General features: G+C 40.7%; 1 protein-coding gene across 1 annotated transcript; it reads left to right on the top strand.

The window, feature by feature from the left end:
• Positions 1 to 3,356: 3,356 nt before the first annotated feature.
• On the top strand, positions 3,357 to 6,788 carry LOC113030235 (zinc finger MYM-type protein 1-like). Its single transcript, XM_026181470.2, has 3 exons — positions 3,357 to 5,253; positions 5,678 to 5,792; positions 6,000 to 6,788. Exons 1-3 carry the CDS (start codon positions 3,725 to 3,727, stop codon positions 6,525 to 6,527), a joined length of 2,172 nt encoding a protein of 723 aa, XP_026037255.1. The 5' UTR covers positions 3,357 to 3,724; the 3' UTR covers positions 6,528 to 6,788.
• Positions 6,789 to 13,267: the final 6,479 nt, after the last annotated feature.

Below are 13,267 nucleotides of genomic sequence, written 5' to 3'. Positions count from 1 at the left end.
CACAATGAAACACACACACACGCACAATTTAAATAGAAACCATCCACTCTCCTCTTGGCTATTTATATGGAGATGAGAGCCTTGAATACATGGTGAACATGTACGCACACAGGCGCGCGTGAGAGCGTAGAAGTCAGCGTAACATCATCCATTCAGCTGATCGCTCCAAGCTCATCATAAATGAAAATGCCAGATTTACTCTCAGAGGTTGCAACACAGAGAAGAATGACACAATGGGCTCTCTCTCTCTCACACACACAAACACACACACACTGAGTCAAAACTGTTTTAGGTCACTGCTTTGTGTACAGCCCTTTGGGCCCTTTAGCTGCCAAGTGTCCCACTCACACACACACACAAATGAAAGCATTGTTTGCACTGCTGTACAGATGCACAGGTCTGAGAGTCTTGTGTCTGTGGGCAAGGTAAGGTGCAGGTGACCTGGGGATTAATTCGAGACATCCTTTGATGCCAAACGTTTCTGACACTTGACACGAGTAATTCTGTAATTAGTGCCTTTTCATGCTCGGCCCACCCTCTGTGTAATGAAGTGTCCCTTTAGCCAGTTTGGACTCGACTGTGGACACACGTGTCATTTAATGATGTAAGCTTCAGTTTTTCTGGGTGTCTCTGTTTAACTCTTGGATCAGCTGTGTGAATGAAGAGGAAAGTAATGCTCTGGTTCTTTAAATAGCTGGAGAAATGTTCATATCATCCTTTCTGAGCAGCAGCGGATGATGACATACTAATGTCTGATAGTGAAATATGTTTGTTGAAAATGTTTCACTTCATTGAACCTATCACTGATACACGTAATACAAAGTACTGACACATTAAGAAATAAAAGGCTGTGCAGATGGCAGTTGTGGTGAGACATTTGCATCCACTCATCAGGGCTTTTAATGGTTCCTCTGAACTGCTATTTTCCGATGGTGGGATAATTGTACAGCATACATCTTTAATGACTTTAAAAACCAAGGTTTGAATTTATTTTGGATTTTCTTGAATCCACACAGGGTAAAAAGTATACATGGATTCAAATATGCACATATACCCCACTAATATCTGATTAAATGTTGTTTAGCAAGTTGCACCTCAACCAGATGCTTTTGGTAGCTATCGACAAGCTTCTGCCAAAGCTCCGTCTGGATATTTAACCACTCTTCTTGGTACAATTGGTAGAGTTAATTTGAATCGGTTGTTTCCTGGCATGAATCTGGCTTTCAAGCATAGTCCTCGAGGTCAGGGCTTTGTGAAGACTATTCCAGAAGCTTAATGTTAGCCTTATCCATTCAAAAAACAGTTTGTGTGTTTAGGATCATTGTCTTACTGGAGCACCCAACTGTGTCCAGTTTCACCCGTCTAGCTGTTGATTTAAGGTGAAGTTTTTTTGGCTGTAGTCTTCTTTTCTCTTTATTCTAGCCACTTTATGCAATGTACCAGTAGCACTGGCAGCAAAACAGCCACAAGCATGATGCTACCACCATTATGATGCTACCACCTGGGTTATTCCTGAATATGGGGTGGCTGTAGCTCAGGTGGCAGAGCAGGTCAGCCACTAATCAGAAGGTCAGTGGTTCGATCCCAGGCTGCATCCTGGCTGCATGCCAAATGTCCTTGGGCAAGATACTAACCCCGTGTTTGCCTACTGGTGGTGGTCAGAGGGCCCGGTGGCGCCTGTGTCCGGCAGCCTCGCCTCTGCCAGTGCGCCCCAGGGCAGCTGTGGCTACAATGTAGCTTGCTATCGCCAGTGTGTGAATGTGTGTGTGAATGACTGAATGTAGTGTAAAGCGCTTTCGGGGTCCTATGGACTAGAAAAGCGCTATACAAATGCAGGCCATTTATCCACAACAAGTGATGACACATCTGAATAACTTTTACTTGTGTGCAGTTGTTTGAAGTGATGATCTCAGAGTCTGCAGTTGGTTAAAAATGGCTCCAAGAGACTTTCCCAACATGTGTAGAGTTAAAATTTTCCCTCTTACATCTTAACTTAGTTCTTTAGTTTCCCATTGTTCTGAGTGTTGGTCAAATTGATGAGTGCTGTCAAACAAATCCCCCTTTCACTAATTTGAGTCTATATGTACACTTTTGACCATGGGTGGATGAGAGAAAATCCTAAATAAATTCCAATTGTACACCCAATTCTTGTTTTTGAAGTCATTAAAGATGTGTGCTGTACAGTCATTCCATCCTGGAAAAAGAGCAAGTAAAAGAAATAATTAAAGGCCCACAATTACAATGACCATCATGCCAGTGACGACTGACTGCAAACCATATGACTTATTTGTTTTCTGCATTCACCAGCTAAATCACAGCCTAAACCAACTAAATTATAAAGATTTAAATGTACCCCTAGAGAGACAACCTGCAGTGGATTAATATTCTCTTTAAGCAGCAAATTCTAATAAAAATGTCTAATTTTAAAGTGTCTCTGCAGTAACAGATATTGAACATTTGTAGATTTAGTGAGAATATAGGTGTGATTGTGCTCAGTTCTTTGAAGCAACATTAAAAATAGCGGTAGCAGCTTGCAGAAGCTGCAGGGCTCATCCCATCACACAATTGTTTAGCTGCCCAGTAGTTTTATCACCTGACTTCAGTTTGACTACTTTCCTTAGGGAGGGAACAGCAGGTATAAAACACCACGGACTCAGACGCTGAATGCACAGACTTCATTAAACGCAACTCTCTCATGTTCTCTTGTACTCTGGGGACCCTACAGTTTATAGTATCAGCTGACACTGTGCTGCAGAAAGTATCTGGCACAGGATCAGACTACCTATTTGGGTAGAAAAGAAAAAAGGCAATCCCTGCTAACAAAGACATAGTCAGTCCTTTACAAAATAAGATGCACCTCACCCAGATGAATTATGTGTCTGGATCCTCCGGGAGGAAGGGCGTGTTACATACTTCACGGGGCAATCAGGTGCATGGGCTTGTTTGCGAAGTTTTTTAAGATCACAACCTTGTTACAGTTCATTTTCATTGTTGGTTTAATGTATCATAGTTAATCAGCTAACCTGCTTTCTATTATATGCAGAAGGGGAAATACCATTAAACTGTTGATTCTGTCTAAGACCAAAAGAGGCATTCACAGTCATGCAACTATGCACTCCTGTTGGAAACTAAGTCCAAGTGCTTCCTGGAATTGAGAGGGTAAGCAATAGCTTGGTGCAGCTAATCATAGGCACTTGAATAACTGACAATCAGAAAGTGTGAGCACCTCTACAAAAGCTTGGCTGAAACTGGGTCATGTAAGAGGACATTGATCCCAGGCACAGCAGCAAATCTACAACAGAATGGGTGGAACCAGTGGCGGCTGGCCCATAGGGGGCGCTCGGGCTCCGCCCCCCCAAATGTGGAGGAGTAAAAATATATATTTTTAAAAAATTCATCAATGATAGTTTTACTATGTGTGTGCCCATATACAGCCAGGCGTATTTTAACATTTTCACCAGCTGACTCATTAAAGTTCAACCAACAAACGGTGTTTTTCTTCTTCTGGGGCGCTCGTCAAAGCGCCCTTGATATGCAGCGAAATAGCCTATCATTAAATGGTTGCCAGGGGAAAATAATAAATATTTGACCTATCAGCGTCGCTGAATTAAATGGTTTGGGGGCGCTTAAAATTGCGCCCCTGCAGAAAACGCGCGAAGATTTGCTGTTCTAGAATTTTACCTCAGTCAGTAGCCTAAGTGAGCTATAAGGTCAGAGAGAGACGATGGCAGCGGTATTGTTAACGGTTGAGGCACAGCCTCCCCCAAATTCGGTTAGATCGCTTCTAACCTACCCTTTTGCCAGAAGGACAATGGCAGAAAAACTGCAAGTTAAAGAGTTGGGACCTGACAAGCCCGAAATTCAACTAACCCAGGCAACGAAGGAGAAGTCAAAAGCATACAACAGGACTTTTTGTCGGAGTTGGTTCCAGCGCAAGTCGTGGCTGACAGGCTGTGGAACAGCTAATGCACTTTTTTGTTTCCCGTGCATACTGTTCAAAAGTGACAAGTGTGATTTGACGTGGACACAATCTGGACAAACCGACTTAAAGCACCTCTCCGAACGAATCAAGAAACATGAAAGCTCACGAGTTCATATGGACAACAGTGTAAAGCTAGCTGTGCTAGGGAAAACTAGCATAGCGGCGCAGCTAGATGATGGACATCGGATTGCTTTAAGAAGGCACAACGAAGAGGTAGATAAAAACCGTCATATTTTATCTAAAATCATCGATTGTATTAAGTTTTGTGGTGCTTTTGAGCTAGCAATGCGGGGACATGATGAAAGTGATTCCTCAGACAATCCAGGGATTTTTAGAGGTTTAGTCGACTTGATGGCATCAATTGATCACGACTTGAGGCAACACCTTGAAAATGCTACTGTATTTAAAGGCACCTCGAAAACAGTCCAGAACGAGATCCTGGATTGCATGTTGGCAGTTCTGAGAGAAAGGATCGTGGAAGAAGTAAAGGCAGCGAAGTTTTTAGCCATTCAAGCTGATGAAACCACTGACATTTCTACACACTGTCAGTTAGTCATGGTGCTAAGATACATTGACCAACGAAACCGTATTCAAGAGCGTTTTTTTGAATTCATCAAGCTACCCAATGCTTGTGCAGATGCAATAGCCAGTGCCTTATCGGAGAGGCTGCGCTTCATCCTCCCCCAGGGACAAGAGAGAAAGTTGATCGCCCAGGCCTACGATGGGGCCGCTGTAATGAGGGGTACCACTGGAGGAGTGCAGCGTAAGATACAGGACATTTATGCTAACGCTCACTACGTACATTGTTATGCCCATCAGTTAAACCTGGTAATGCAACAAGCAACCTCCCACATCCCTCAAATCAGTCACTTTTTTTCCGACATAGCAGGATTCGCTTCTTTTTTTACTAAATCGAGCAAGAGGACTGCAGTGCTTGACGAGGTGGTGGCGCACCGACTTCCAAGTGCATCGGCAACCCGTTGGAACTTCAACAGTCGTGCTGTGAATACAGTGTATGAACATAAAGACGATCTGGTGAGGTGTTTTCAGACCATCCGTAACAGTGAAGGATTTGATGCCCCTACAAAGAGAGATGCCGGTGGTTTCGTGAGAATGCTGGAAGACGAAGCTTTCTGTTTTTTCCTGGCCTTGTTTCACAAGATAATGCCACATGTAGACATGCTGTATAACCACCTACAGAAGAGAAACATCGATTCTGTCACCATCGCAGGGATCACCCAGACATTCATCAGCCGCATGCAGGCTATCAGGTAGGCATAAAAGCATAAATATGTAACCTAGAATAAATGTTAATTATCTATGCATAGATTCTATCAAATTCTCTGCATATATTCTGTGTTCTGTGACTTAAATGTTTAATGGAATTCAGATAATTTTGATTTATATCAGCCTTTGAAGTAATTTTATGAAAAATATTTGATTAAGTATATTTGATGAAGTATATTCCCAGTAATGATTTGATGTAGCCTATACCATAGGCTATTTCCTGAAATTATGGCCAGGGCCTTTATTTACTTGCACTGGTTTTCCCCCAGCCATTAAACCAGGTCCGGTTATTAATTAAATCCGGTAATTCCCGGTAATTAGAACACAACCTTTGTTTGGTTTGTGTTTGGTTAATATATCCCTATTCAGTTTTCAGAAGCCATTAATGAAACTTATGTATTGGATCAGGGAGGCACTTCCTAATCTGGTTGTGGATGAGGAGTACAGGGGACCTGTTCAAGACCCACCCACAAAGAGACGGAGAACATTGGGGGAAGACAGGCAACACCATTTGGCACTGGAGGTAAGCACTAGCTGCTTGGTCTGATTTAAATCGGATCATCAGATAAAATCTAATGACGATGCTGTCAGATGTCATTTGATATAGTGGTCATGACTGTTTTGTTTTGTTATGGACAGATTTTTTTTTTCAGAATAATGATTAACATGAGACATGTGCCAAAGTCTTACCACTGAATCTAACTCTTACCAATTATATATTATTGGATAGGTGTGCGACACCATTATGAGCCATGCCAAGGAGAGGTTTTCTTTCACCAAGCACCTTGTCAGCGCCACTCTGTTGCAAGGAGACTTGTTCCAACAACACAGCAAAAATTTTCCAGATGCAGCACTACAAACCACAGTGGAAGCCTATCCCTCATTGGACAAAGCCAGACTTAAAACAGAACTGTCCCTGATCTACGACAACGAGGAGTTTCAGAGTTGTAGTGGTGCGCTGGCGCTCTATCAGGTTCTGATGGAAAACAACCTTCAAGACACATTCACCGAAACTGTAAGTCTTCTTAACATCCTCATCACCACACCAATGACAACATCAGAATCGGAGAGGTGTTTCTCTACTTTAAAGAGGATAAAAACTTTCCTGAGAAACAATATGGCTCAGGATCGGCTCAACGCTCTGGCTATGCTGTCCATAGAGAAAAAACTCACACAAGAACTTCCTGATTTCAACACCAGGGTCATCGAGAAATTTGCCACTCAGAAAGACAGACGAGCAAAGTTCTTGTACAAATAAGAACCCTTAACCATATTTACTCTCTTTCTCCATCCCTCTCTCTTTCTCTCTTTAGCCCACCCCCCCAATCAGTTTACAGTTGTTGTTTTCAATAGTTATTTTTCATTCATTCAAAAAAAAAAAAAAAAATCTGTTCATGTTCATTTTTACAAATCTATACAAATGGCCAGAATATGGTTGTTCATTTTTACAAATCTATACAAATGGCCAGAATATGGTTGTTCATTTTAAATTTAAATTAAAATTGTGTTGTTTGATGTACTCATTAAATGGGTCATTTTAGTCGATATCATAAAAATTGCCCCCCCTGAGATTTTTTTCAGGAGCCGCCACTGGGTGGAACTGTTGCAATGACCCAGTCAAAGTCCTGACCTCAACCTGATTGAAATGCTGTGATGGGACCTTAAGAGAGCTCTGATAAATAAAAGCTGCAAACGATGAACTGGAGCAATGCTCTAAAGAAGACCGGGCCAAAATCCCTCCACAGTAATGTAAGAGACTGATAAAATCACACAGTAATTGCTTAAGTTGGTTCAAGCTTTTGAATCATGGCACTGTACTTACTTTTCACAGGTTTGCAGAGAGTCTTTTTCACATCACTGTACATTCACAAGACCCACTGCATGTAAACATTAACTGTAACTTTCCTTTGTGAAATCATGGGCTGAGTTCCAGTTGTCCACCAGTTCCCTCATTCATCCACTCACAGTATTAGCCACATTTTAAACTAACTCAGGAGCTAAGGACCAGTGTCATTGTGGACACTGGTTTGATGGAATACTTCTATGTAATTATGTACAGCATAAACCACAGCAAAGCATTTGCAACATATTCAATGCCACAGATGTTATTATTGGAAAAGTATACTTTATGCTTGACAAATATCTCTCTATAAACTTTTTTTTAAAAATTACTTTATTTACAACATAATTCAGCTGAACTACATCCACCTTCAAAAGGATGATGGAAGCTAGTCATCAGGCCCTTCAGTCAGTTTACTATTTTTTCCCACCTGATTGTAAAACAGCAACCTCATTAGGCAATGACATACCTGAGCAAACCCTTGACAATCCTGTTTTCTGACTCCTAGATTGACCAAAATGTATTAAATGGACTTACTGATTTTGTCTGTATGATCAGAAACGAGTTGTCACAGCTGTCTGGACAGAGGGGTGATTTCCCATAGACTTCTATAGAACTAGAAGTCTCTTTGTAACCACAGGTATTTCCCCCTGCTGGCCATTAAAGGGAATCTAGGTTTAAGTCTTTTCCTCATAAAGACAATTTTTGGCAAACTCTCCAGTACCCTTAACGACGCGTTTTGACACATCAGTATATTTTAATAAAGATGCATGAGGACCATCAGAATACTTTCCCGGGTTTTCTGCCTAACTACCAACCTAGTTAATGATGGTGGTCTCTGCATAGGTAGAGGCCACCCTCATTAACTTGATGCACACCCAGTCCATTTGTTTCACAAAATGTTGTTTTACAAAATGACCACTCAGTTAAAAAAAAAAAGCTTTAAGAGTTACTGCTAAGCTTTCAAGAGGGTAGGCAGTTAAAACGACTGACTAAGCGCTTCCACTCTTCAGACCTACAAACTACATCCATCTTTGTATTCTGAAAGGACTTTGAGATGGTCTTAAAACATAAATTGTCTTTAAACATTGTATAAAGCATAAAGTCCCCTTTGTAAATGTTGGTTATTCTAAGCGCAAGAAGGAAGGATATCCAGGATATTCACTAGCTGTTAGCTTCGTAGCTGCTAGCTTCGAGTTACCTCGATTTCATAACAACAGGTTTTTGGTACTGTGCCTAAAATTAAGTCTAAAGATATGTTCTCATTTCACTCTACAACATGCAATATTTAAGTTAGAAAATTATAATCTTATATTTTGAAGCTTTTTATGTGTCCTATAAGAGGGCTAAATATGACGACAGTTAGCTTAGCAGTTGTAGTGTTTTGACAGTAAAGAGTGTCTTCTCTGTATCTGATGCTTATTCTCTGCAATAATAGAGAAGTCCATTAAAATTCCAACTCACATTTTTGTCAAAGGAGCTGTGGCGACAAAATTAGGTATTCCATGGTGCACTTGATTGATTTTCTTTACATTTTAATGACATCATAACCCTCTCTCCTAAATGTAGACAGCTTTACACACCTTTCTTTTATTGTGGTCTATGGGGAAAACAGTCTTTGGGTTTCAGAGGATGACTACAAAAACCTCTAAGGTGTGTGAGTGCTGTCTGCATTTAACTTATTCAGTAGAAGGTCTTGCTATTAACAGCTGTTATTTTTCTCAGTTTGATCTGGGCTGAATCAACCACTAAAGGTGGAAGAAGAAGAAAAAAAAAAGTCCCACGAGACATATATGCAAGTTCAAACTTTAGTCACAGTCTCACACTGAATGTCCCTCACAGCAAACCTTTGATTTTTGGATCTGTTGAGCCCGAGTAGCAGGGGGAGTAAATATATAATAAAAAGCTTGAGGTCACACAGACCCACCCACATATGCCATTCTGTGGCCCACTCCTTCCTATGGCATGCAGCTGGTTGTTAGAGTGACATTTAATTAATCTTGTCAGAGAAGGTTAAGAAAAAGAAGAGACAAGGGAGAGAACAAAATTGAAGAAAGGCAGGGGGAGAGATTTTGTAAAGCGCTCCATTTGCCTCTTGAAAAACAATTAACTTCACTAAAGCGATTTATCTCGGCTTCACGCCGCAGACAATTGGTTGTAGCCGAACTTTTACTTCACTAAATCCAGAGTGTGTTTGCATACCAGGGATGAAGGATAAAGGTTTTAAGCTCACAAGATAAGCTAGGTGTCACTGAAAATCTACACAGTGTTTTAGCAGGATGTTCACCCATCCAATCCTCGATCTCTGTTTTGAGTCCACAGGGTGAAATGAACTCTGAGCAAACAATTTAACCTTTACCATAGCTCGCAGGAGGCAATGTGTTGTATGTACAATTGTGATTATGTTATAGGCTGAATCAGGAAATATAGATAGATATCTGCACAGGTTTCCTTGCAAATATATATGCATCATAAGAGGAATTCATGGAGGTTATATGAGAGTATTTTACGAGAGCACTTTTTCTCAGAGGCACTAAAGAGCAATAAGAGTTTTTTTCTTTTTACTGCCTCACACCACAAAATGAGTGTAACACTATATCTGCAGTGGGCAAGAAGGTCATTGATTAACTCATCAGGGTCCAAGTTTTCTGCCTTTCAAAGTCATTTTCCATTATATCTTCTCCCTGTGCAGTTGAACATCTGAAGACATTCAAGTGTGGAGGTCACGGTAGACAAATCATTATCATGAAGCTATATTTATCTTACAGTGATTGTGAAGTCTTGCATTAAAAGTGTATATAGCTGAAAGTCTACCACATTTATATTTTTACATATTTCACATAGAGGTGACCTTCACTGAGACTCGTTTTGGGTGTTTGTGGCTGTCAGATTTCTGTCAGAGCGTGCACTGAGCAACACAGCTGATGCAAACACAGGACACACAGCAATCGTCTGTGGCTTCCTGTGGAACAATGTTGCTCTGCACTCTTTTTAAAAGCTGCTCAGGATGGCTAGATCGAACACATGCACACACACACACAGGTGATCCAAAAGTCTACATTCTCCAGCCTCACGTGGAAAACTATGAGACTACATTGCCATCTGCAGGTTTTCAAGTTTAATGATCTTGTTGACCAACCATTTTGCATCTCTTCAGGAGCCCTTCTAGGCACTGTAGATCTAAAACCTGCAGAATATGTGAGTGTTTAAATAAACATTATAGTGCAAAACTGCACTTAATATGTTATCATAAAGAGAACTCACTGTAGTACAAAGATGGAAATTAAGAGTCATTTAAGACACAGCCTCTGTCTCCCTCTGGTGCAGGAAAAGAGGAGGTGCATCTCTGCTCAGCTACTGTATCCACAAGTGTTTAAAAAGCCATCTCTAGACCCAGCGGGCCTAGCTAATTATAGGCCAATCTCTAACCTTCCTTTCATATCAAAATTTTTTGAAAGAGTAATTGTCAAACAGCTAACAGATCATCTGCAGAGGAATGGCTTATTTGAGGCGTTTCAGTCAGGTTTCAGAGCTCATCACAGCACAGAAACTGCTTTAGTGAAGGTTACAAATGATCTTCTTATGGCCTCTGACAGTGGACTCATCTCTGTGCTTGTCCTGCTAGACTGCAGGTACTGTGCTGCAGTGGTTTGCGTCATATCTATCTATAAACTCCAATTTGTGCATGTAAATGGAGAGTCCTCTTCACACACTAAGGTAAATTATGGAGTTCCACGGGGTTCAGCGCTAGGACCAATTGTTTACTTTAAACATGCTTCCCTTATCAGAAGAAGGCATATCATACATTTTCACTGCTATGCAGATGACACTTTATCTATCCTTGAAGCTAGATAACACACACCAATTAGTTAAACTACAGGAATGTGTTAAAGACATAAAGTCCTGGATGGCCGCTAACTTTCTGCTCCTTAATTCAGATAAAACTGAGGTTATTGTACTCGGCCCTGAAAATCTGGGAAATATGGTATCTAACCAGATTCTTACTCTGGATGGGATTACCTTGGAACCTTGGAGTAATTTTTGACCAGGACATGTCCTTCAACACACATATCAATGGCAATAAACCCCATTCTGATTCTGATTCTGATCAAGCAAAAATGCAAGACTGCTTTCTTCCATCCATCCATTAAAAACTAATTCATGCATTTATGACTTCCAGGCTGGACTACTGTAATTCATTATTATCAGGATGTCCTAAAAACTTCCTGAAAAGCCTTCAGCTAATTCAAAATGCTGCAGCAAGAGTCCTGACAGGCACTAGAAAGAGAGAGCATATTTCTCCTATATCGGCTTCCCTTCATTGGCTCCCTGTTAAATCCAGAATTGAATTCAAAATCCCCCTTCTTATCTTAATGACCTTGTAGTACCATATCACCCCATTAGAGCACTTCGCTCTCGCACTGCAGGCCTACTTGTTGTTCCTAGAGTATTTAAAAGTAGAATGGGAGGGAGAGCCTTCAGTTTTCAGGCCCCTCTTCTGTGGAACCAGATTCCAGTTTGGATTCTTTACTCTTAAGATTAGGCTTAAAACTTTCCTTTTTGCTAAAGCATATAGTTAGAGCTGGACCAGGTGACCCTGAATCCTCCCTTAGTTATGCTGCAATAGGTTCAGGCTGCTGGGGGATTCCCATGATGCATCGAGTAATTCTTCTTCAGTCAGCGTTCTCATTCACTATGTTTTAATAGACCTCTCTGCATTGAATCCTACTTGTTATTAATCTCCGGCTCTCTTTCACAGCATGTCTTCTATCCTGTCTTCCTTCTATCTCCCCAACCGGTTGCGGCAGATGGCCGCCCCTCCCTGAGCCTGGTTCTGCCAGAGATTTCTTCCTGTTAAAAGGGAGTTTTTCCTTTCCACCCTATCCAAAGTGCTTGCTCATAGGAGTCGTATGATTGTCGGGTTTTTCTCTGTATGTATTATTGTAGGGTTCACCTTACAATATAAAGCGACTGTTGTTGTGATTTGACACTGTATAAATAAAATTGAATTAATACAAGAAACGTAATAGTCTATTATGTATTAATAGTATGTAGAAAGTACACCCTCTTTCAAGTCCAAGATTTTACCTATTAGGAAAAATTAAAAACTAAAATCTCATAATCAGCAGGTGTTAAAATAAGATAAATAGAACATGAGATGAACAACAAAAGATGATTCATTATGTGTTTACTGAAGAAATTTTAAGCCAAAATGAGGACGCGGGACTTGAAAAATGACGCTCTTACTGCTTCCATAGGAATTGAGAGGGTAAGTAACATTCAAGTGTTACTAATCAGATGTATTTAATGAACTGATCATCCGCTTTTGGCAGTTTGCAGGTATGTGTGTTAACACAATGCCTAGGAGGAAATACATAATAATAATAATAATAATAATAATAATAATAGTAATAATAATAAACTTTATTTATAAAGCACACTTAAAAACCAAGGGTATGCCAAGGTGCTTAACAAGTAAGATAGAGAATAGGAGGAGGATAATAGAAATAGGACCAAAGCAAGTACTAAGTATGCAAGCAGCTGTCACTGATACATAGGAAACCAACAGGTACAGAGCAAACAGGAATTTAAATGAGCATAAAAGTGCATGATATAAAATCATAAAAGAAATATTAACTAGAGGGAAAGGCAAGATTGAATAAGTGGGTTTTTAGTCGTGATTTGAACAGTGCAATGGAATCAGATGCGCAGAGGTCGAGAGGAAGGGTATTCCACAGTACCGGGGCAGCCAGAGCAAACGCACGGTCACCCTGGGACTTCAGCCGAGATCTGGGTTGGGTCAGAAGTAGTTGAGTGGCAGATCTGAGTGTTCTAGCAGGAGTATGTGGTTTGAGAAGTTCACTAAGATAACTTGGCGCTAATTTATTAATAGTTTTGAATGTAAGGAGTAATATTTTAAATTGAATACGGTACTTTATGGGCAGCCAATGCAAGCTAGTCAGAACAGGAGTAACATGGCAAAATTTCCTGGTACCACTTAAGAGGCGGGCTGCTGCATTTTGGACTGTTTGCAGTCTAAGAAGAAGAGAAGAGGGAAGACCGTAGTACAAAGAGTTACAATAATCCAACCTGGAGGTCACATAAGCGTGAATAAGCTTCTCCAGGTCCTCATGCGGAACATAATGCCTAGCCTTAGA

This window comes from Astatotilapia calliptera, chromosome 4, assembly GCF_964374335.1.
Source record: "Astatotilapia calliptera chromosome 4, fAstCal68.1, whole genome shotgun sequence".
NCBI lineage: Eukaryota > Metazoa > Chordata > Actinopteri > Cichliformes > Cichlidae > Astatotilapia > Astatotilapia calliptera.
This window is presented reverse-complemented; position numbering and strand designations above follow the sequence as displayed.